The sequence below is a fragment of the Callionymus lyra genome, chromosome 1 (genome assembly GCF_982586985.1).
Source record: "Callionymus lyra chromosome 1, fCalLyr1.hap1.1, whole genome shotgun sequence".
Classification (NCBI taxonomy): Eukaryota; Metazoa; Chordata; class Actinopteri; order Syngnathiformes; family Callionymidae; genus Callionymus; species Callionymus lyra.
In genome coordinates, this window is record NC_141818.1 from 19,156,154 (window position 1) to 19,182,883 (window position 26,730).

At 38.2% G+C, this 26,730-nt stretch overlaps 1 protein-coding gene across 8 annotated transcripts in view; it reads right to left on the minus strand.

Moving 5' to 3' along the window:
• Positions 1–25,409, minus strand: part of LOC148088291 (pre-B-cell leukemia transcription factor 3) — a 72,315-nt gene extending 46,906 nt beyond the window's left edge. For 2 of the 8 annotated variants that reach the window (XM_087796061.1, XM_087796047.1), the window contains exons 1-2: positions 24,265–25,409; positions 23,874–23,953 (exon numbers count right to left, since the gene is read on the minus strand). In XM_087796061.1, the coding sequence (XP_087652187.1) occupies positions 23,874–23,953; positions 24,265–24,512 (328 nt within the window). In that variant the 5' untranslated portion in view covers positions 24,513–25,409. The remainder of the gene's footprint in view (positions 1–23,873; positions 23,954–24,264) is intronic. The other 6 variants (XM_087796070.1, XM_087796055.1, XM_087796095.1 and 3 more) reach the window with 4 other exon arrangements.
• Positions 25,410–26,730: the final 1,321 nt, after the last annotated feature.

Here is a 26,730-nt window from a genome sequence, read left to right on the forward strand (position 1 = left end):
AAGAGTGAGAGACATTATTTAGGGAACGTTAAACCCAGGTTTTAAAAAAAAAAGAAGTGACATTAGGGTCTACACTTTGAAACATGGTTCAGCCCGAGTGGCCTTTGATGGTTGGGCAAAAAGAAAAAAAGGTACTCTATCACTGTCGCCATGGGAACAAGGGGGCTGGTTGTCTTGTGTTGATTTTCCATTATTAATTTGAGGCACAAGGTCAGCGAGAGAGCCATAGTCATGAGAACCAGTTGTTATCTTAACACAGCTGTCCGGCAGAATCTGCATTGACTGATTATGTCATTGATTGGGAACACGGTGGGAGCGCAGCCTCTCAGGTTTTTTTGGCTCCGAATCCACGGTTTTTATAATGCCATTATTGGATTTCACAGCCCAACAAGGAAATGATTTTCCTAAGATCTGAAGCCCATGGAGCGACGTCTGGTACGCCCTCAATGTAAAAGTCAGAAGGCGGCGAACATGCTAATGCATGCTTTTGGGACGGCTAAACAGAAAATAAACATCACAAAAACTGTGAAATCTTAAACAAAGAGGTTGAATTCTGAGCAGCTGGCACGGAATGAACGCTTCTGGAGAGGGATTGCCAGTTTCTGAGCGCCCCGAGCATCGATTCGGAGCCAAGGCAATAAACAGCTTTTATCAGCAATAATGATGGCATAATCCCAGCTAAAGAGGAAAGTAGCATATGGTGCAAAGCTTACAACTGCAATCCCACCAAAGTAGGGGGGATTTTCATCACAATGTCCACTTGAAGCGCGCTGTCAATGATCCAGATCCACAAAGTGAGGTTAACCTTTTTTGTGTACGTAACACCAAGTACAAATACTATAATCACATGCACACACACATACAGAAGGCGCATTCGTCACTTCCTGTCTGCTAGAACAGATTTCTACACAATTGAATCATTATGACTGTTTTACTACAAGTATTCTGACATACTTTCTTCCAAGTGTATTATTATACCATAACAATTCCATCCATTCATAAAGCCTCAGGTCGAGCATATATCTTCATTCCTCTTGTCAACTTTCACTTCATTACATCGTTCAAGTTTAGCTTTTGATCAGACAACCGTGGCGAGTCGACAGCTCTCTTTCTCCAGGAACAGTGTCACGTTGCCAAGTAGCACTCTGGACCGGCTTCAACCTCCGCCATTGATTTTCCTGCGTGCTGTGACCATTCATTGTTTGTGACATTCTCCTGTCGCCTCTTTAACACCCTTCAACCAAATCAATTTCATATTTTTGTCAATGGCCCCGGACTGGACGAGCCAGATAGAAAAAGGATGGCACATGGTTTCAACTGTTTACATGAGGCAGGTGGAGATTTACAAGTGGCTTTCACATCAATCCTTTGTGTTCAATAGAACTCTTGGACCAGATATGTATTTAACTTAACGCCATTGCCAAGGAGTTTTGTCCATTTATCTACTAGCAAAATAACCGAAAATTTCCGAGCGCATGTAATAAAAGTTTCAGGAAAGGTTGATTATAGGAAAAGGTAAAGAATAAACCATTTTGTTATGTGGTTTTATTTCAACTTCCAAATGTTTTAAGGGTTAAGCTGTTAGCTTCTGTAGCGTTTATACTGTTCCTAGTAAGAACTACCGTAACCTGTAAAACGTTATGAAACACCGGTGTACAACTGAATCAATAAATAAAAACACTGAATGTGAATATGGTAACAAAGAGTTTCACTAATAGTAACTCAGGATAAAGGAATATAAATATAAGGGTTTTCCAAAAGCAGCAGAGCAAACAGTTAGCGACTGATGAAGCTTCATGAAACAGTAACCTTTTAAAGAAGCCACTAGATGTCAATCTATTACTTTTCCATTGACACCTCACATCACTTTTTAAACTTAGTGGTCTGACAAATACAACAGTGTTTCATGAAGCTTCATCATCACTACCAACAGCTGCTGGTGAATAACCTTAGTATAGAAGTTTATGTCAATATAATTCTTCAATTGATGTAAATTGTTTTATTTATTTGACACATATTTTGTGAAGACCTAGAAAATGCGGCCATTGGCTGTGGTCTGCCCTGTTGCAGTGCATTTATGGCTATTCATTTTAAGGATTAATTGTGAAATAGTAAAATATGAAATATCATATTCGTTGAAACCACTTTAAGAATGCAGTAGTGCTGATATAGAAGCCGGATAAAGGTCTTTTAAAAATCTATAACACTTGTTTCGGATCCACAGCTCTGCTAAATGAAACCTGTAATAGAAACGACTGTATCCATTATTTACACGCTCATGCTTGTATTGCGTATAGAATCTGTTGAATCCAAACGGCCAATTCCTCTCTCTCGCTCCGAAACGACAGACCTTCACTATTTACTTCCTCATGACTTTGCCCTCTATTACACTCTCAATATCACACACCAAGAATGACAACAATAATAGCTTGCGTGACCTTGACTTCCTGTCTGGACTCCTGCGAATATGATTCCAATCGTAATATTAAGTGCAACAATAATGAGATGAATATTCTCTATTTAGTATTTCAGCTTGAGGACACGTTGTGAAGGGAGTGCTGCCCGCCGCCGCTACATGCTGGTCACTCTTAGTTGTCAGGGCTGATTTATTGCCTCCTAGCTGTTCAATTTCACATTTTGTCCTCGTCATATCCCCGACTCATGATCATTCTGCACTGACCCTTGTAGGGCAGGCAGGGAATATTGATAAAACAATTATCTGCTTGCCGTTCATTTGATTTTCCATTTCAATTACGGATTGGAGGAGGCAAAAAGAAAAGATTGCAGCATTGATTTTCTCTTTCTACCTTACAAGAGGAAGGAGGCTGAGAGGTTTGATGGGATGCTTTGGTGACATGGAATTGGAGAAGGACTCACTGGACTTAAAGTATTTCTTTTTATTTGATGTATTGATGGGTTTAGATTTAGGATATATAAAATAATAGCATACATATTTCAATAAAATGTTACTTGTCGAAAATAATGTAGTATAGTTAATTGAATGTATTTTATTAATAAATGAAGCCTGTCGCCATTTAATCATGACTGATCCTGATCCTGAAGTTTGACCAACCTCACCTTACAAGAGTGGTTAGAGGGGGAGATTTAAATGGCAGCAAATGACAGTGACGTTGTGGGCAGATCGGTGGCATCACCTTTTAAAAGGTGACTTTTGAACTCTATGATTAGAGTTAATAGAAAAAGATTTTAAAAAAAGGTGGAAAGGAATTTGACGCTAACTGTGCTTGTACTTTAAGAATTTTGAGAGTATTTTCATATAGTTATTTATTCAATACAGTCCTCTGAATTTGTTTTGTTGCGGATAGTTTTATTTATGTTATGTTGCACGAGGTGAAGATTCACATCACTGAGTTGTAATATTTATTATTGAAATCATTTTCATGTAACATTGTGTTAAGCATGCGCGACAAAAACATCAAACAACGAAACAGTAGTATGTTGTTATAGCATAATTACCATTAAAGCAATGCAACCTCTATGGTGACATGTTTTAGCTCACATATCCTGCTGTGAAGGAACCATCTGGTCGACTTAGCAGAATGTCCAAAGACTGAGTAATCCAACAAAATCACACATGGGGCAGAATCCACAATTAATTCTTTCGAAGCCGTTTAACTGAAAATTGTAATTGTTGTTGGCTATACTTAGAGGTTAAACTTGATGTAATCTGAGGTCCAAATTTTAAAATTCAAATAATTCATATTTATGATTCATAATCTTTTTTAATCGTAATATTTTGTCGGTTCTCTTTGAATGTGTTGCAAACTTTCCTGCACTGTTAGTGACCTGAGGTAAACACTGCACGCGTGTTAGACTCTAGAGGCCAAAGGACCCAAAGGTTACAGTGGTTTGTCAGTGACACCATTTCACTTTCTCCCCCTTTTGTGACGGTCTGCCACTGTCTATTTGTCACTCTAAAATGACAACACAGTTGCATCACGCCTGTTTTTCCTCCCGCAGCACTGACACGAAGCTCGGCCACCTCCTCATTGTGAATGATCGTGCTGTGCTTGAAAGCACTTCCTGCATTCACAAGTCCTGCGACTCAAATCTAAACCCTAATTGTCTGATTTCTTTTTAGAGAGGTTTTGTGTGTCTGCCTCGACAGCCTCTCAAGAGCTTCAGTAGGACGTCATCCCTGTAGCACATTTCATCACTAACATGATCAATTATGGTCTTTGTAAGATGGTTCACTGCTGCCTAGTTTTCCAGGTCCTTTTATTTATCATCAAAGGCACATTTATCCTTAATATTAAGACTTGGAATAAGCTTTTGATTGACTAATCATTAATAGAAAACTTAATAATTTACAAAAAAAGAAATAACAGAATAATATTGCAAAATAATTCTTGCCTTAAAACTACAATAAATATTTTTTATTGGGAAATTATCAACTCGGAAATTCTATTAGTCATTTCTGTTAAAATGTTTAGAAAAGCCATATAATTTCTATAATGTAGGTTATTTTGCAATTGAAAATTAAATATACTGATATATATATTTTATGTTCTTATACTAATGGAAACTGTACATCAAAGGCTCATAATATTTAGTGGTGGATGCCCACCACTAAATATTGGTGAAGAATGTAAGAAATAATAATTTAAAGTTATTTAAAAAATTGCATAATTGTGTAATATTTTATAAATGTATACATTTGATGACGTCAAATTGAGGGGGCAACAAATGACATCATACCAAGAGATAAACATTCCAAATATAAAGTACCTATAACAATCAATCAGTTCAATCTATATCTACATCTAAATTAAGCTTGTTTGACAGTAACAGCCAACATTTGTTATTTAATATATAATATGCTAGAGTTCCCAATACCTTCCTGCGCATTTTCAGTGTTCTTCACTTAAGTCCATTCTGACCTGGTCTTTCATACACTTTATACATTATCTTTGGGTTTTCATGGTCTATCTTTATCTTTAATAGCTTCTGACAAGGGGACCCATTGATCATCTAGGTGTCAATATTTTCTTGCTACTTTTTGCTAAATATATTTATCATAGTAAACATTGGTTGATATTTTTTTCGATTTTATTAATAAAAATGCAAATAATGTGGGAATAAATGGACATCTAGTTTAACATTAAACAGTTCAAACTATTTGAAATAGCAACAGAGCTATTAAATAAATGATGACTACAGAAGTTTGTTTAAGAATCAATGTGATATGCCCAAGTGTGATATAGCCATGAATAGCCATGAGACAGACAGAAAAAAAAGTCAATTGAATTGAAGTGCATGTTAAATGTTCAGTTTCTCCAGAGCAGACCATGTCAAATGAATCCATTACCACATAAAGTAAATAGATTCTCCTGTAAATGATTTGGAACATTGGTAATGGGTAAAGACCTAATGGGAATCCTGGTGAAATAGCCTTTAGGGAGCCTGGGAAAATCTGCCTCGCTGAAGTGGCCGGCTCTAGGCCAAAAACCCCCGTGCAGAGCGAGAGAGAGGGAGGGAGGTGTTCACTTCACAGTCACCACGGAGTGACAGCGAGGACTGGGAGAGAACGGGACTCTCCAGCCATGGATGATGTTAAGTTCCACTGTCGAGCATAATCGCGTAGCAATGCTGAAGACTTGAAAGGGGCTGATGATAATGCTATTGCCGTCCAGTGATCCAGCACGGTCACAGGCAGTAGCAGCAAGGCACAGCGCTGTACTACTTCCTATATATCGCAGTGCGCTTGGGTGCACACAGCAGCTCCCAGGGGATTTCACATGGCTGACCTTAAATAAGTTTGGCTTTGATCAAAGTTTAGCTCCGGCTCGATCGGGCTGCTAGCTACAAATCAGGGGATCAGGGAGATGAGACCCGGGCAAGGAGGTCCTGGCAAAGACTTCTTCCCTAAGCTCCAGTGCACCCTTCCAGCACTGGATTATGTCGGGCAATTAAGGTAATGAACTGGCTAACGTAACAGCGCATAATGATCCTTTTTATCCGGCTCTCTAAGGTGCCTCCGCGAGCTGACACATCTTCCTCAGCGTCACTCAAATCATTGTTTGCTGGAATGTTTTTCTCAAAATAGATCCACTGAATCCATTATTGATGCTGTAGTGATCGATAATTATATTGATTAATAGTTGCATTGTTGGCTGGTTCATGCTACGAAACTGGTGACAGTTCCACTTAACTTAACTTTTTACTTTATTTTTACTGTGAGAATTATTTAAACAATATGTAAGACAAATAAGACCCGAAATAAAATCCTATTCAAATTTCACACCCCTTAAATTTTTCTTTAAAATTTTCCCCAAGCTAACTTACTATTTAACTCATTTTGTGGGAACCTTCCAGCTTGAGACCTTGGCTCAGGGTTATGTTATCGTTACACACAACAATACACACACCTCCGTTAAAATTGTATCTAAACAATAAGATTAACAAATCTATAATGAAAATTTGTTTAAGAAATGACACGATTTTGAATGAATGTGGTATTTGCTAAATATTTGTTGGAAATCAACCACTTTTAGTAAAAAATGACCCAATAGGTTTATAGTGTATACTTACAATGACATTGGAATACACATTATGTCAATCAAAGCACTTCAATTGACACTTTTTATTCTCATAAAATTAACCAAATGAACCAAAAACCATTCAACTATTCCTTCTGGTTCAAAGTAGATTTAAAAACGTAACTATTTTTTAAATAATGTAGGACAAAAAAAAGATATAATTAAGCCACATCTGCGGCTAACATAGGTGGTCAGTGAAGCAATATCACAATCAATCCTTCATCTACAGCAAAACAAACCATTGACATTGATTAATATTAAAGCACTATTTTAAAAGCACCAACCATGGCCCAGAGAAAAAGGAAGGCCTTCAGAGTCCACCAGGCAGAGCGAGGGCAGAATAAGTGGTCCTGGCCTGAGCGGTGGAGGAGCAGAGGCGACACATGCACCTGTGTGGACATGTTTGTGTGCCTCCGCTGTCAGACCCTCACGACATCCTGCGTCAGCCCGAGCTCCGGTCTGCCCCGATCAGCCTCCCACCTCGTCAACGCGTGACTTGTCTGCCCGCTCCCTTTTCATTTGAACACATTTTCTAGCCAAAAATTTCACTTCAATCTCACCTCATCTCTCCATACTACATTAACCCCTGGCAATTGCCTTCCAAATGACCCCATTAAGCTGTAATTGCCTCAGCAGGCTTGCTCCCTCGCTTGTAATTCTGTGCAGCGAACCCACCAGACGTTCCCCCGGCATTGTTTCATGTTCTGGCTCCCATCAGCGAGTCCAGATACTGACCCTCCCCCGCTCTCTTACTCCACTACTCCGGTGCTGCCGTGGCCAGAACTTCGGCTCTCAATATTTTCCTCTATAAAAAACGATAGCTACGAAATACAAACACAGTTTTACGTCATCTTTTCAAACACTATTGTTGTCAGCACGGCTTCTTTTGATTGTGCAAATATGATCATATACGGTGTCGGACAACATATTTATTGACGTTTGTCTTATATATAAATAACTTGTTTTATTTGGAAAATACATTTGCTGTCAAATCCTGAAGCATTATGATAAACAATTTGATTTATTTAGGGACTTAAGAAGTTATACGTTTTCAACACCTGCTTAAGATAAAAGGTCATCTTAAGCAAAAAATTTCGCTATTTTTCCTTTCGCAGTTCATGCAGCAACATGTAAGGTACCGGCTTAAGCGAGAATTAACTTTAACATAAATTATTTCTACACTTATATTTAAGGAATGTTGTACCAAGTCATGTCACTCAGTCTATCATCTAATTTGACTGTTTAGAAGTTTGAAAATGGCAAAAAAGGAAATTCAGTTGAAGCCATGTTTGTTATGTTGCAGGAGCAAGACACCTTTCAACCAATAGGGTTTGTAATGATGTAGTAATAAAGGAATATTTTCAGTGCAAGCGGTGCAAAGTAGCTTTACACATGTTGTTGTCGGATACGTGCCACAAATGTTTGTACGTCAGGTCAATATCTCGGTATTAAGATTCAGCTGCGCGGGGAGAGCGTAGACCGGCGATGACACCCGACACCACACAACTTCACCTTTACTGCTCCCACCAGGGAGCTCACGTCAGAACCGCTCAACTTTTTGACGAAGGCCTCAGCGGATAACTAACACCCAAATGCGGATAGGTAGGGAAAGCGATCCTGACAGTGATGTATTGCAACTAGTTGCAGGTGTCAAAAAGAAGATGCTCAGCCAGACACTGGTGGGTGTGTGTGTGTGTGTGTGTAGGTGTGTGTGTGTGTGTATGCATGCATGCCGGCCCCACTGTGTGTTTATCAGAGTTTATTTTTTCTTACATTAGATGCACGTTTGATGTGCAGTAGTTACGTTGGACCGGTGAGGGGTGAACACACACAGAGATTCTTTCATAGTCCATGATCTTCCTCTTCTGTTTGTTGCTCCACAATTCACTTCAACGCCACTCATGGATTCACTTATTGAATGTGTGTCAGTTCAGTGTCTTTTTAAAGAAGTGGGTCAAAATATAGCTCACGGTTCAACTGATCAAACAACACTGGAAATTATTTTTGGGCGGTGAAGACAAGAAGAAAACCAGAAAGATTAATCAAAAATATATCTTCTGTGATGAATTTTTGATTAAGATTTGTTTGATTCTGTGTGTAATAACACGATAAGTTTGTAGATTTTACATTGTTGACAAATTACATAGTAATGAGGCTTCATGAAGCTTGATGAAGAGCCATTAGATGTCACTCACTCCTCTATCATCTATTGCTTTGAACAGCTATTCTATCATAACTTCATTTTCAAAACCGAGTGCGCCAACTACTGAGCCCTAAAAAATATGACACTGCTTCATGAAGCTTCATCATCCAATCACTAACTTCCAGCAGCTTTGGGATGAAACCATGCTTCAAACGTTATACTAAATTAATATTATTTTGTATTTTATTATTTTGTATTTCATTTTATTAAGAAAAAAATTAAAGTAAAGTGTAGAATAGTATAGTAAGTATGACAGAATAGTATGAATCATTATGTATAAGTGTTAAAAAAGGATTTGAAATGCTATTATTTCCAATTTTGCATCCAACCAACAAATTATATTTACAATTTGAAAATAAAATTTGATTCAAGGGAGTCAACTTGTGACCTTTCTACGTGTTCCTTGGGTTTACTCTGTGCACTCCGGTTTCCTCCCACAGTCCTAAAACATACAGAGGTTTATTTGGAAATTGTGGAAATTGTCCGAAAGGTATGAGTGTGTGTGTGAATGGTTGTCTGTCTTAGTGTTCCCTGCGATGGACTGGCGTCCTGTCCAGGGTGTCCCCTGCCTTTCGCCCGATTAAAACTGGTATAGTCTAGAAACCCCTTGCAACCCCATCAGGGAATAAGTGGCACAGAAAATGAATGAATGAATGAAGGAAACTGAGGAGTCTCAGGATAAGAGTGTAACAAATATATTAGCAGTTCTGTAAATAAAGTACATTTAAAATGAATATTAAGAATGCTTCGGTGCTCAGTGTCAACAGCCACTCCTCGACTCAACAGCTATTTTCTCTTATTTCAAACGTGAATTAATTCTAAGCCGGAGATACACAATCATCCTCTGAACACACTTCAGAAAACCTTTAGATCATTTTTGTTCTGTGCTTGGCTGTTTATTTAAATTCATTCTCTTTTTTTCTTTTTTTCCTAAGCAAATGTTCCCAGGAATATCAAGGTGTTTTTGTTGCAAAGCTCTAACTGATCCGGGGGGATTTGCTTCCAACAGCCTGTCTCTCCCTCGCCTTTCAACACAAAACTCGGCGCTCCAATCAAAATGAACCACCAGGGACCCTCGTGCTCCCTCCCCCCTGAGCTACGCCTGCTTGCGAGTGCTGTGATAGCAGCCTCGCCGCCATTGATCGCACAGTTTAGCAGCGAGCAACGCACGCCAGCGCTAGCACAAAACAAAGACCTCTCTCGCTTTAATAGTGGCTCCTGCCATTAGTGCGGCTAATGCCTCCGGTTTCTTGAAGATCGACTGAAAGAAAGCGGATCACAATTAAAAAGGTTAAACAGTGTCTACATCTGCTTACAACTCCACTCTTCTTTTTATACCTTTTCAGATTGATATCCATAGAGGATCTCTTGCCACTAGTGATAAAAAACATAAGTCTCACACAGGAATCCACGTCGCAAATCTAATAGTCGTCGCTGAATTCAAGGAGGAAACAAGGCCTATTGATCCAGCGAACACAGACCAGGAGGATCTCATGAATTAAGAATGAGATAAATCACCATTAACCCCGCAGAGCCCAGCCTGCGGTCCACCGCCGACACACTCGTCCTATACATGTGTTATTCTATCGAGATCGCCGGGACGTAAGAAAGAAAATGAAAAAAAAAGAAAAAAGTTTATTAAATCACGAGGTGATTTGCTGGTGACAGAAAATAAATCTTTCTACTTTCTGCAAGACGCTATAAAATCGCCATCATTTTTAATGAATCCTTAATTAAAATATATTACACCAAAGCTTCCACCCATCTCTCCTGATATCCCAACATAATCAATTCAGAAGCATTTACATATCATTAATTAAAAGCTTGCCTCTCTCATCCTTAAAATCATAATGAGGGCCGATTCCTCATTAGCAACATGTGAGAGCGACACCAGCAAAACAAGGAGCGAATTTAGATGTTCACAGCTTTGTCTGCCGGTGGATATTTGGAAGTGTCGCACGAGGGGAAATACTTCCTGTGTAGAAGCTGGAACTTTCCAAATTGATGGGAATTTTGGAAGCCTATGTTAACTTTTACTGTTATAAAAGGTACTAATGTGATAGATAGGCCTATATTTTTTTAATATATTTTAGTGGTTTAATATGATGCAATTAATTGCGATTAATTAATCACAGTAGTAATCAGTGCTTTTTTAATCATGTTAATAAAGATTTTAATCTTTAACTTTACTGTTTCTATTTACAAGTTGCCATTTTTTACAGATTACATTTTTTCTCCTTGGGTTGTCGAGGTGAAAACAATAGTTGGTCTGTTGAATCGTTAACAATACGTTTTTTTGATGTGTAAACTTTACATCTCTTCATATAGACCAGATGTTTTGTGTCTTTTTTCTATTCATTTAGACAAAAATAACAGCCATTTTCACTCATGCTGGTGAAAATAGAGGTTGCAGTCAACATTCTGGAGTCAAATATTGAAGATTGTAAATGACTTTAATGATTGTAAGTCTGTTAAAAACAATACATACCTCAATAAAAACACTCTATTTTGCCATAATTATGCATTAAAATGACTCAAAAACCTAAAATGAGGGCCTTTCTCATTTTATTTGAAGTGAGATTAAAATAGATTAATCTCATCAATTAATTACAGATCATAATTAATTAATCTTTTTTTTTTTAAGTTATTTTTAATGTTAACTCATATTGTCATAAGTTGACTCTCCTGTAGGGTCATAAGATTTTATTTTTTTTAAAGTAACACAACAGACCAGTCGTGATCAATATTTTCTCTGTGTTATTTACCCGATAAATCGAGGGATGATAATGACAGCAGGATAAATAAAAGCTGTAACCTTGAATTTGCTCCTCGATGAGCGTCCAAACAAAAGCTTGCCCTTTTAGCCGCCAGTAATAAACAGCATATTTAAGTCGGTACCTGTTGATGTGGCCGTCAAGCTGCATAATTTAGAGCAGCTAAGCAAACAACCAGCTCAGGTCATTTATTACCGAGACTGAAGGAAGAGGAAAAAAAGAAAAGAAAAACAAAGCTATCGCTCCATCTCCCTCTTAAAGAAGAGTAATAATATCAAATAATGACGCTCCATTGTTATGCCGGGGATCAGGCACATCCTGATTTTTATCGCCGCCGTCTCTCACAGGTGCCGCAGCGTTACTTGTCAGGACGGCGTGTCTGGGTCTTCCACATGTCAGATAGAAATCGCTGCACTTGGTGTTTCGGCAGCACTGACAGCAATTTATTGGAATGTTTTGTCACAGCGGTGTTGCCGCGTTTCTGTGTGGGCTGCTCATTGGGATGGCAACGGCTGCGTGACACTTAAATGCATCGACACACAATCGAATGTTACTTTATTTATTCCTCATCCACATGCTGACGAATAGTCGGACAGTGTGAGGAATTAAAATACTCGTACACATAATAAATGTCAAAAGGTGAAAAGTGCTGATTCAGCATTAGATTGACTAATGAACTGATAATTTACATTCAAGGTTCAAGCAAAAGTTTTTTTTTTCAAATGTTTTTCCTGTTTCAAAACAATCTCTTTCTTTTTTAACTTGCTATCTAATGATTCTGCAACACAAAATAAGTTGTACACCAGTTGTAGAGTCTTGTCAAAAAGGTTAACTTTGTTTTAAATAAAGACATTAATATAAGTTTATTTTTTGTTAAAACAACTCTTTATAATGTTTTGATGATTAAAATGGGGTTAGAAATGTTAGAATTCAACATGTTATTATAACTTGGAGTCTTAGAAAACATGAGAAAAAGACAAAAAAACACGTGTTATATCTATAATAGTTTTCTTTTAAGAGTGATTGACATACATTGAATAGTCATTGAAGTTTTTTATAAAATTAAATGTGAGTAAACATTGACTAAATTATTAAAAATTATTAAAAGAATTAAAGTAAGAATCAAGTGTAACCATAACATCTAATTACTTTAGAGCATACATTCAGTTAATCGCCTAATGTAAACAATTGACCTTTTTTTAAATAAAGACATTAGTATAACTTGTAATGCATTAAGTCTCTTTTTTATGATTAAAATAAGAAAAGAAAATGTCAAAATTTTACTTTATAAACATCACATTATTTCATAATCACATCATTATTTTATTTTTTATTGTATTTATTCTATTAGATATTTATTCTATTACCTTTGTTATTTATTTATTTTATTATTGTTTATGTTATATTTATTATTATAACTTCAGAGTTGTTGAAAAAAGAGGAACCCAAAAAATATCATGAGTAAATTAAATTGATAAAATCAGATTTGTTTTTTAAATAAATGTCCCTAAATGGTCATAAAAAAGGGGATTAAATGACCTAAAGCTAATTTTTTTTCAAAGGTAGTATAACGCAGAGATCTATAAAAAGGTTCTTGATGTTATTGTGAACATGTAACTCTGACCTTTAGAATCGTCAACCACGATTAAGTTGTAAAAATAAAACTTGGAAAACATCATTACAAAATAACACAGCCGCCATCTCCTTCACAACGTTTCTGTTAATAACATTTTTTGAAAAAGTGCCCCTTCTTTTAATTTGAAACGTGCTAAATACAAGCCTTCCGAGTGATTCTCCAAGTTGACACGGAATATTGAGTAAGTTAATGAAATCCTCTCCAAGACAGGAACTCTATTTTTACACCACGATAATTAAAGCACGACACAGTTATAATTTACAGCCGCCGTTTAATTGCATGGGAAAAGTAAAATGGGGAGAGGTCTTATGAGAGGAGATTAAACGTGTGCATGTGAGTGTGCACGTGTGAGTTCGGGGAGTTTTTTTTTTTCAAAAAAAGCATCCAAACAACACGAGTATCTTTTATCAGCGTTGGAACATATCAAAGATTAGGTGATGAAATATGCGCCGTCCTGTTTTACGGCCCCTTTTGACAAATGGAGTACAATCCAAAATCTCCATAAATCACTATTAAAGACAAGTATATCATCACCGGCGCATACATCTTCCGCGGCCTGACCTGCAGACTAATGAGAAAAAAGGCCCAGACTATCTTGTCGGATTAATTAATTCAAAATGTCGGCTGTTATTCAAATGTGAGGCTGCTGGTATTTGAATAACACTTGACAGCGACGCCTGAAGAAATAATTTCTAGTTTGTGAGGCGGCGGGCGGCATTACTGATGATGGCTCATGGAAATGTTAGAAACCCAGACGTATTTCCTTCTCCTCGCTCACCTTCTCAGTCATGATAGCTCCAAGAAGTATTTCATTACGCCCGCCCCCTCCACCTTTCCCCCCCCCCCTCACAATCACCATATTTTCCAGTGTCTGTCCGGTGTGTGTTTGGACTCCCCTCCTCTCTCCTACAGGGGCAGCGCTCTGGCTCGGGCCACAGACATGCTGGCAAAGACGAAGGTCATGGTTTTTACAACGGCAGCTCCCCGACGCTGACAGCCCCAGCGCTGCCAAAGTGACACACTCTGTTTGGCTTTCCCACGTTCGCGGAGCCGCACAGCACTCCGTCTTTATCGCACGCACACCAATGTCCGCTCAGCCCTCGGTCTTGTCAACAGAACCCAGAAACTATCAGAGAATATCAGAGAGACAGCAAAAAAAGGCTGCAACCACGCCGTGATTCATTATCTTCGAAGGAGCAATTATGTGTTTGTTTAAGCAGATTTAATCGAAAAATTAAGCTTGCAGGAGGTAAAAAAATGAAAGGCGATCTTCCGTTTTCTTTGGTCGAGATCTAAAGGATGCATAAAATATCCCCGGAAAGTCTTCAAAAATACGCTGCAAGGATAATAACGCGGCATCAAAGAAGAAACTCTCTAAGCTAATGTGAACAAAACAGGTTTAATTTGATCACTGACATTGAAGAAACATCACAGCTTTGCCTCTTAAAAAGAAAAGCATAAAAAAAATACTCCACATTTTGTATCCCTCACAAAACTCTAGTACTTTAAGTCTCTCTCTCTCTGTCTCTGCTCGGTTTGTAGGTGCAGAAGAAGAAGAAGAAGAAGAAGAAAAAAGCAAATACGTGCAGCGGCCTCAGGGCAGTTCACGACCCGCTATCGCTTCCCTCATCAAGCATGGATTCTAATCAGGGCTTGGGAGATATAAGACGCTCAGTCATTAAATAAATTAACTCTGCCACACTGCGCTCTCCTTCAGCACCGGCGAGAGGCTCGTCGTGCTCTGCATACTTAGAGAGGCTCGCACAGCAGCCGACACACACACACACACACACGGGTCAGCCATATTTAGGAGCCTTTAAACATGTATCATCGCTTTTTCTTCACGAGTGGGAACTTGTTTTAAGTCCTCTGGACAGTGAGGAGACACAAGAGCGTGAGACCAGTGTTAGGAACATTAGATATTTTAGGATATATACAGGGTATCCTGATCAAAAAAACATCATTTAACATCCATCACTAGATGGACATTAAGGTCAAATGAAATTATCATAAGATTATTCATTTATTTATGTGTTTTTATTGTAGATTATTTTAGATACATGTTCAAACAAATTCAAGATTGCATAAAGTTGTACTTCAATACACATCTTGGTTCCAGTTCAATGTCTAGAAAACTTAAAAACCGAAACCGAAAATTAAAACCAAATATGAAATTATGTCAATTTATTTTGACACTTTTTTTTTGCATTTAGTTTGTTTATTCTTTAGATCTAGTAGACACGCAAGCATTCTAGTCAACTTGCTCAAGAAAATAAACATTTATCTTTATTTAATTTAAGGAACTTTTTGTAAAAAACAATGAAGATACATGTTAATGCTGTATATTATTTTAATCTTGCTTTATTTAGCTTCATGTTTACTATTTCTTGATGGTTCCAAACTAGTTCATGCAAGTTCAAACCTCTATAATGTTATTTAGGTAATGACTGCATAGTAGGATTTGGACAACATTAAACACAACTAATTTAAACAAACGGACACGCAAACATTCTGGTGAACTGGTCTTAAGAAAATATATATTATTTTTATTTTCGTCTTAATCAAATTAACTAGTTAATCAGCCGGACAAACAAAAACAAAAGAAAAAAAAACATTTAAATTCATGTTTATGCTGTTTATTGTGTTATTTTTGTCTTGAGTTGTTTAAAACAATTCTAAACTACTTCATGCAAGTTTAATCATCTATAACTACATTTTGGTAGTGACTATATTAGAGGATTTGTACAAAAATAAAAATATTAAAAACTACTAATAGAAACTAATAGACAAGCAAGCATTCTGGTCACAAGAAAAATCAATGTTGTTTTTTTATTTAAATTAAATGAATAGTTCATTACGCAGCTACAATCAGTTTAAACAACCGGTTAACTCATGTTTATGCTGTATATAACATGTTATTTTTATGTCTTGAGTTGTTGAGATTAAGGTTTGTTAACTGTTTTCAAATTTTTACTAAACTATGGAAATTTTAAACATCTATAATTAAATTTCGGTATTGACTGTAAAGATGAATTTGACGTCAAATAATGTAAAAATGTGAGAATAAAGTAGTGAAATTATCAAGTGATGTTTCACTGAAACTTTTTTTCATATATTCTTCAACACAGTCCTCATACACCAGCCGACACACACTCTGACGCAGGAACACTTCGGCCCACTGTCCTTCACCAGCTGCGTGAATGTAAATCCACAGACTGTGTTAAGGTATTATGAAGAATCTCCGCGGACGGCTGCTGCACAGAGTTAAGACAACGTAGACTGGAGTTTTTTTCTGAGCATCAGTGCAGCGAGCTGCCATTCATCACCAGGAAGCAAGTGCAGCGAGCTCAGTGTCGGCTCGGATCACTGACACAAACAATCAAAGCTGACACAGTCTTCATACAGCACCTGCTACACAAATAGATCAATACCAGCAGAGGCTCATTCACTGTTTAAAACCCCTCACGCCCACATCCTCTTCCAGCCCCGCGCTGATGTAAAAAGTCACATGCTTAATTCATATCAATCACTCTGACAGAGGAAATGCTTATTTGAGGAGCCGACATGATGGCGGATCCACGGTGTCAGCAGAATGCCCGCTGTCAAAACTTGCCATTTGAATTTTCAGCCACGACAAATGTCCTTCGGAATCCCTTACATCGCAATTTAGACGCTTTTTAATTTTCTATCGCGGAAGTACCTGAGAGGGAGGAGGCGCGGTGTTTTGGAGAAAGTAAGGAATGAACAGAAGGGTCTGGGGACGTCTCCAGCAGACACAATTAAATATTCATGCGTCTCCTCCTAGGACACAATAGATCATTATCACGGCACACCGCCATTTTGTTCACACGTTTGCCTCTGACCGTGCTTGAGGAATCATCACTTTTGGGCCAAAGTATTTATCCTGATCCTTCTGTGAACCAGAGGTCAGCTCTATAGCAGGGGTGGGATATTACATTTCCTCAGGGGCCACATTTCATACAGTGGTTCTTGTGAGGGGCCCTCGAGCAAAAAGTCATGTAATAAAATCAATCATTTTACTTTATTTTATGTAACTTTTTTTATAAATATCATAAAATAATCTGAAATAATCCTAACTCCAACCCTAACCCTTACCCTAACCTTTACACTAACCTTTACCCTAACCCTTAACCTAAACATAAACCTAAACCTCAACCTAAAGATAAACAAACATAAACATAAACATAAACATAAACATAAACATAAACATAAACATAAACCTAACCTTTAACATAAACATAAACATAAACATAAACATAAACATAAACATAAACATAAACATAAACCTCAACCTCAACCTTACCCTAGCCCTAACCTAATACCAACCTAACCTTACCTAACCTAACCTAACCTAACCTAACCTAAACTAACCTAACCCATCCCTAACTATTGTCAGATTTAGAGACTAGTATTTAAAAAATAAATGAATAAAAAAATTTAATGGTTAGGTTTTACATGATCTTTGACCTTATGAAAGCCACATAAATACAGTCAAGATCTGCATGTGGCCCGTGGGCCGCATTTTTCCCAGGTCTGATCGTTTATTAGATTTATTTATTTTAAAAATTTAGCCAATTAAATAGATCAATTAAAAAATCGTAACAAATTAAAATGTACCTGCAAACTGAAGTTAAAGTTAAAGTGAAGTAGAGTAGGTGATTAGGATCTTTTAAAAGGCCCTTTTTCTCCAACTAAAAGACATTTGTAAGTTAGAAAAGTAAACACAAAAGATCATATGTCCGTTTTGTAAAAAGAAAAATTGGGCCATTATTGACTGATAAGTAGAAGCTACCTACTGATTAAACCCCTTATGTAAAAATAGGTTCAACTAACTTAAATAAATCACAAATAATCTGCCTTTTTTTATATATATATTTAGCTCGTCTCTTTAATGAGAAACAGTTATAAGCATCACAGCCGAAAGACAGCCCAAGTGAGGATCTTGCATTGTTAGGTTTCTTGGACGAGTACCAGCCACGTGTCTCCTAGTGATGGAGCATGATCCCCAATTTCCTCCTCGTCGAACACACCCCGGGTGACCTCCACTTTCTAAAAAGAGGAGAAACCTGCCTTTTTTTGTTTCGTTAACAATCCCTATCAAAGAGGAGCCAACGGAAGGACAGCGTTCCCCTGCTCGCCGTCATTAATCATGGCTTTTCCGGGAGCGGGCGCATATTAATTCCTGTCATCCCAAACATCATTTGGTATTGTTGTGTCGTGGCTCGGCGCTCCTTCACCGGCAGACGCCCGGACGCTCCTCCTGCTTTGAGGGAAGACAGAGGCCCTGCGTTTGCTGCCTCCTTTTTTTTTTTCAGAGTCAGGGGCCTTTATCCCCGGGGCTCTGACACCAATTAAGCCATTTCACCCACAGACGAAAACAGGGCCCGCTGCTTCACCGTAACATGAGCCAGCACCTCACGTCTGGCCCCTCGCCATCTTTCCATGACTTCAGACGCAAAAATCAACCACTAAGGGGAAAAATATAATAAAAGATTGACCAAAAAAAAAAAAAGGAGCGCCGGGATGATTTATGCATGGAAGGCAGTTGGGCTCCCGCTCTCTTTGCTTCAGTAAATATATATTTAAATGCATATTTAAATTCCCTGACATGTCGGTGTAAAATAGTGCCTGAGCTGAAGTGTAAAAAAGCTCAGTGTGCAGATCTCTTCACATCTTTTTCTTCCTCACAGTTGCCTCCTGGCAGCAGCAGAGTGCAGCTTGTCTCGCAGCAAAAAGCAGAATAATGCAAGGTTTGCCATGAATTAAATATTAGAAATCTTAACACAGCGGCCAATAAGAATTATTTGCCTTATTAAAGCAGCAGAAGACGCTGATTAAAATTTCATTGCAGCGCAAGTCTTTTCCCCGTTCCTGCCTTCAATATATCACTCTGCTGTGTGCAGCGTGTAGAACAACGGCAGGAACAATGGGAGCAGCAGCTTCTTTTTCTCGCTTTGCAAAGATTCACTTTTGGCTCTCGGTGTGAATCAGCCTGCCTGCTGGTTCCAACGCTGACAGCAGTGATAGCTGAGGCACCCTTGAGCAAGACAAGGAACAGAACCCTTACGATTGGAATCAAGCTATATGTTTTAACGACTCTTTGAATCTTTTTAACTGACTTTGTGGAAACCCCAAAAGATTTTACATAAAAGGCATTAAATCATAATGATTATATATATATTTTGCTTAATGTTTCAATTTACTTACCTAAGATAAGATAAGATTCCCTTACACAGAACAAAGTAAAAAAAACATTGTAAGGATTTTCAAAAGTGTTAATATATGAACTTTTTTTTATAAAAATTTACAATTTACATTATTAATTAATAAAAAATGACTAATAATTTATTTAATCATTTATATTTTTGCTCTAGTTTAATGTTAATCAAATATGTTTATCTTTTTTTCTATCTTACTTCTACTTCTACAGAGAGAAAATTTCCGTGTATATTGTTAATATAATAAAGCTGTATATGATCATTTGGATGCTAATTTGTATTTTATTCAAAGGTAACCTTTAAAAAAAGTTGTGAAAATGTTACACCCTAAATCCCAAACACATTTCCATCATTATAAGGTGTTTTAATACTTAAAGAAATGTGTTAAATCATCTAAAAACACGCTTTTTTTCTTCTTTTTAATGAGCATGTTTTGCTGGTCCAAAGTGAAAGCAACAACAGGACGGGGACTCTGCACAAACAGATGAGGGGTCATTTAGTTGCCGGCATGTAATGTGTACAGAGTAAATGAACATCATGGTGTCTATTGTCCCAAGAGGAAAACTCTTCCCTGAAACAGGAGAGCTAATGAAATGGAGACCTATAAATAGCCGAGTCATTACTGAGCGAGGGAGAGAGGACTTGCTTTTGGAACACTTTTTTTTACACTCATAACTGTTGTCGTTCACAGCGTCCGATAAATACGCGGCGGTCAAGAGTTCACGTGGGAAAATCCGATCTAGTTTGGGTTATTATAAGTGTTTGAACGGCGAGGACGGTATCAATCCCTTCGTTTCATGCGCCGGGTCAGAGGTCAGCGCTCAACACTGACCCCCCCCGGGTCACCTCCTGAACCCGGGCGCTCCTCGCGTGTATAATTTAGCGGCAACAACAAACAGACGCGGCAGGAAAAAAAAGAAGAAGAAGAAGAAGAAAAAAAAAAAGTCTCCTGAAGTCGTTTCAATCAATCGTTCCTTTTTGCATGGCGAGCAGCCTCTCGCCTGCAGATAACTATTCCGGCACCTCTGTCATGCCTAATTAACAACTCAGATGTACAATTGTGAAATTCCGCAATTAACCTACTAAAATATTGTTGGAGGACGCTAATTGTTGTGCCAGTCGCCATAGAGGCTCATCTGCATAACGTATGTGCAAAAAACAATTATGAGCTGTTGATCGTGCAGGAGGAAGCGCTTCCAGCTACAGAGGTGGTGTGTGTGTGTGTGTGAGTGTGTGTGTGTGTGAGGGAGGGAGTGGGGGGGGGGTGGGCAGATGGAGGGACAGCATTGAATCAGAGTGTGAAAACCAGATTTGAGGAGCGGCACAGATACCAGGCTGTGCAGGAGCATCTATCTCAGGAAAAAAAAAGAAAAGAAAAAAAAAAAGCGTTTACCCTCCAAATGAAACTGATACGGACGCTTTGTTTTTTCCAGCCTCCTCTCCTCCGTCTGATGGGGGGAACGGAGGGGTATTTTTGGAGTACTTAGATAATAGCCGCGTCTTTTCGTCCTCCTTCAGAGGAGGAAACGCGAGCAGGCCCTTCGCCATTGAGCCGGTCTGGGAACCCAGCTGTGCGCCAGCCATTCGCCACAAACGCTATCTTGTCGCCGCAGCCACAACGCTGAGGCTCCCGGAGACAAAAACGCAGCCAAAGTCAATTGTCTCAGCTGCTGAATGGATTTCTGTTCGCTGCCATTCACGCGCTGGACTCGCTTCAACACCAAACAAAAAAGCACCACAGCTTGTTTTTTTTGTTGCCACCTACAGCCAATAAAATTCACTTTTTAAATATTTGACAAAATTTGATTTAAAGGGTTTCATATTTAATATATATATAACATATTTCTTGACCAGACTTCAATTTAAATGTATTTTAATCTGTTTTTTTTTGTCTATAATTTCTTCATCACCAAAGCTCCACTTCAATGAAAATCTAAAGATGTGACTTATAATGTTGCTGTGTATGATTATTCATTGAAAAATCCATAAAAAATTATTGATTAAAAAAATGTATTTTAACCATAAATTATGCATTTTTTTCAATGACTAAAATAGAATATTTTTGATATAATTAACAACGTAGAAGGTTGAACGTGAGAGTTAAAGTAAGAGTTTTACAATAACACATGAACGTGCAGGAAACGTACACAAATATAGCAAAACATAAATACCCTTTCATTTCACTCAATTTACATTGTATTTTTCTTCATATTTGTATTACTATTGTGCTCTTTATTTAATGAAATATTCATTTTTAAATTTTTATTTTATTTATTTTTTATTGTTAGTCACTTTATGAAGGTGATATATAAATTAAAGTATTATTATTAATGCATACCTGAGCTCATTTGTTGGTATCTCTTAAAAATATTTTCTAACCTCATCATTTTTAACTTATTTTTTATTTAGTCTTTCAACAGCTTTACTTTATTTCTGTTACAATTTTTTACTTCATATTTTCAAGATGCTATTATTTTCAACAGGTAACCCACAGGTTTTTAATTATGGGATGCATTTTTTAAACTTCACTCCCGAAACATCTCGACTACACGTCCAAGCCGATGTTCTTAAGTTCTGTAAAACACTCTTCTACTTTAGCAGCCTTTCTCAGCCTGAATCAGCCTCAGTGTTCGAGCCCCCCCATCCCTCCTCTCCCCAGTCTCCGGACCTGACAGGTCAAAGGTCAGGAAAACAACAAGTCAATATGCTGCCAAAAGAAGCGCCACGCCGCTGAGAGAGCCGTGGAGAGGTCCAGACCTCTCTGTGGCACACAGCCGATTCCAGCCCATAATAGTTTTCTGTAATCTCTGTCTATTGATTAAAGCTCACATCAAAGAAGAGCCTCGCAGCAGAACCTCTCTTTTCTGGCCGGTCCCGAACACCATATGGAGGTAATCTTTCACCTTTGTTATCCCCGGCCGCCGCCGCCGCCGCCGAGGCTCCTCCGAGCTGGAGGACGACAACAGCGCGGGGGACGCCAGTGCAAAAAACCTCATCTCAATTGTCCACAACATCAGCGTCTCTTTTGTCCTAAAAACCAGCGGAAAAATCAGCGGCACCTCGACTGAAGGACAGGGAATGACACTTTGCCACCCAATCGTGCTTCTCTGAATGCAGGGAAAACGAAAAGGAGGGGAAACCTCCTGCTAAAACACTCAATTTAGTGACAGGCAAATGACTTCATGCTGCCTCTTAATCTCATTTCTTGCATAATGCTCTCTAATTAGCATTTCAAAGTGAATTAATACTTCCAGGGCATCAGCCATGCAGGAATATACCAGAGCTTTACAATAACACGAGCGGCAGGAACTTCTAAAGACACTTTCAAGTCCGCAGGATGTTTTTCGCTGTGAAGATGAAAATCCTCCTTTTATGTATGGAAAAGTTCAACCGCTTTCATTCTGGGATTCCAAACCTCTCTGTTTACACGCCGACACGTACAGATTATGGATTTCGATGGCGATTATATTCGGTGGGAAATATTTGATAAGATGCTCTTGGATTTGAAGAAAAGAAAATAAAGACATGTTTGACGTGAGTCGTTACAGGACGTCAGCGACCGCTGGAGAAGCCGACCGGTCAGCGAGGCCAGCAGACCAGCTGAGCTGTGTCAGTGGCTAAGAGGGGGAGGTTGTGACTCCACACCACAGGTTAACGTCGCTCACACACATGCACTTTGAATAGAACGCAATCCTTTAAAACAGCACAAATATATTCACACGTTTATTTTAAATGATTGCTTCCTCGACTCAAAAAATATTTGAGCGCTACTTTATGTTCATTTTAAATTCTACACAATAATAATTGTCATTAGTTCTAATTAAATTGTGCTAAACTATAGTTTCTTCACTACGTTTTCAATAGGTTCATAAACTTCTGCCTCATAAAGAATATATTTTACATCATAAATAATTGTTTAAACACTGTAACACACCATAATTATGAAATATAACGTTAATTTACAGCCACTATTGAACATTGAATAAACCTCTTATTTTGATATTTCACTGCATTTATAATTAGAAAATACATTCAGAATAAATCAGTCCTGACCTAATGCAATATTTAATGACTTCATCCCTTTTTATATAGAAATTATTTTTGATTTTGAGTAACAATCGTTGACCTTAGGTGTGTGTACAGATTATTTGTAAGTTACTTCAATATTTTGTGTGTCCAACATTGTATTTTAGATACAAGTTAAATAATGAAGCTTCAATATTTCTAAATAGTGCATTGATATGCTACTATCTCACATTCATTTTGAGTGTAAATATCCAGTTTTTGTGTGTATGTGTGTCGTCATAATTATCACTTTGATTGATTCAATCGGGCAGAGGTCTGCTGTCCTCCAGAGGTTCACTGCGACTATAGATTCTACTTATAGTTTTCTTTCTTTTAATAATAATATTAACAATAATAATAACATCAGGGCGTGACATTGAAGCGTAAAGATCTTACCTGTCTTTTCTTTGATTTCACAGAGAACGCTGAAGAGTGCTGGTTTCATTCTGTGACAGTTCAGTCCATGTTTCCTGTTTCAGTATGAGACAAGATACAAGAGTGAAATAAGTTCACTGATAAGTCATGAGAAATCATCAATAGTTGCATCTTTTTTCTTTTTTTTAAACTGCTTCAGCCTTTCTTTTGCAACACTTTTTCATTGGGTGTGATGACTCCTAAAAAAATGAAATCTAGGTGTCAGTTTAGTTGAGAAAAGTTGAGTCCACTACTGTGGCACCTGTTTAAGCAGCTATAGTGATGCATGAGTGCAGGTCAACACACTGGTGATGATGATTTTTTTTTTTTTTGGAGCAGGACTAAGTTAATAAAAACATATAAATCAACCAACTTTGCTTGCGCCTCGTCCAGACTCTGATCAGTTATGGTCATTATTTGATGAAGAATGTCACCAATGTCTTGTTTTCTTCCGTCCCCGTCCGTCCCGTCGTGCCCGTGCGGAGGCGGCAGCGCCATCCCTCCTTGCACCGAGTGGCCGGACAGACTCACGCCGCCGATCGACTGCATGATCCGGGCTTGATCGTCCATCGTGGCCGCTAAAGAGTCTGTGCACTGAGCCACGCAAATTGAAAAACTCATATACGAAATGGTCTAGAACATATGCCGGAGACTCGGGAGGTGATCTTTCACACACGCGCACAAAAAAAAGAGCGCACACGGTTATTTCAAAGTCCACTTACGCGCGCGTCCAAAGTGCACAAATGTTGGATATTTTCTGCCAAATGCAGATCTTGTTTTTTTTTTTGTTTTTTGTGAGATTCTTCTCAAAAACTTCTCTGTGGAAACTGACGATCGATGTCCATGATATCCAGCCCGGATCCAAACGCCAATCTGTCTTGTCGTGCTGCTGAAATGGCTCCTTGGTGATCTCTCATTTATTTGCGCTCTTCTTCTTCTTCTTCTTCTTCTTGGGGATTCCGGCGCATGTCTTTTTTTCTTTTAAAAAAAAAAAGAAAAATGTCCAAAAAAAATCCTCCTGGTGGAAGAAGCGCCAACAAATATCCAAGGTGGAAAAAAAATGTAAACAAATGGCAGGTGGTGATGTAGAGAGAAGGGGGGATTATCTGTTAAAAAAAAAAGACAAGTTAAGAGAGGGAAATTAAAAGAGATTAGTGATAGAAGACTGTGTTAAAGGCGCGGAAAATATGCAGGCGTGCTGAAAATTTATGAGCTCCAGCCTGAGACTGTGTGTGTTTTATGTTGTTTGATGGTCGCGGGAGTGAGCGATTGACAGTGTGCCAATGCCACTCACTCAGTGCAGACGTGTCAGAGCGGGGACCAGAGCTGGGGAAGAGGAAAAAAAAAAAAAAAAAGAAATACAAAATACGGGATGAAAATGCACGCTCCGCCCTGCAGAGGAGGGGTCTAAACTCTTGTCACTTCTATCCTCAACAGCGAAAAACAAAATGTTAAGAGCGAGTAGTTGGGATGGTGATTACAATGATGAAAGCCCCCTCCTCTCTCCCTCTCTCTCCCTCTCTCTCTCTTTCTTTTTCCCTCTCTCTCTCCTGCAGCTCTCTCCGTGCACGAGCATCTACGCGCGCCCGTGCATATTCCTCCCTCGTCTAAAAATGAGAGTTTTGAACAGTTTGATGTAGAACAGCGCGGCCAGCTTGTAAAAAAGACCCCCAGTTCTTCAATCCTGGCGAGCAGGAGACATGTTTATATGATTGCGAGGGTGAAAGATGCTCCACCAATCGCGCGCCGGCATGATCGAGACGGACGAGCGCCGTGTCCAATCGGAGGCTGAGGGATGAGGCCGAGGGCCCGCCCACCCGTCTTCACAGAGGGATGGGAACTTGTGATTGGACGTTGCCAGGAGTGACAGGCACTGCACAAGCAGGCGGCGCTGCTGCGTGCTTCTCCGCAGTTGCTATGGCAGCAGACTGGTTGTTGAGCTGGATGCAAGCAGGAGTGGATATACTTTTCACCCCAACAAAAGGCCAGTGTTCATCTGGACTTAGATGTGGGAGGAAGGGAGGGATTTATTCATTCACTCTTCAGCATTATAGCGGTATTGTTTTTTTGTTTAACACGGTAGAGGTGCAAAGTTGTCCCGAGTCGAAGGGAAAATGTACGCAGAGATAACAAGGAAACTTGAAAAGAAGACGAAGAGACGTAACTTTGACTTAATTAAACTTAAGTGGCAGTATATCCAGCTGAGTCTTGAATAGATGGATGAACTCCCACCTTAAATTAAACATGAAAATAATCATAGGAAACACAAAAACGTAAGCGTTATATGACCTTTTAAAAAATATGTTTACACTTCAGACCTGGATTTTTATAATGATAATAATAATAACAACAATAATTATAATACCGATTCATTACTTTTACTTTGGTTTATGATTATTATAATGATTATTATTATGATTATTATTATTATTATTGTTGCGATTTTTTAATATTTTATTATTATTATTATTATTATTGTTGTTGTTGTTGTTGTTGTTGTGTCTAATTTGTATTTATTTTCGAGAGCACATTAATTTATCTTTAACCAAAATATGTTTTCCTGTTATTAAAGACCCGCCTTATATGTTTGTTTTTTTAATTATTCAATATATTGTAAATGGCAGGAAAAATGAAATGATACGTGAAGTATTTGATATCTTGAATTTTATGAAGAAGACATTTTGTGGATGTCAAAATGTGTTGAAATAATGTCATTCTGAATGAGTCTGTGATTATGTCTTCCCGGATTTTCATTTTCTCGATGCAAATACATAAAAATGTTAGATTTATATTAACAGTGACACGTAACACATTTTATCCTTTCAAATACATTTTCTAC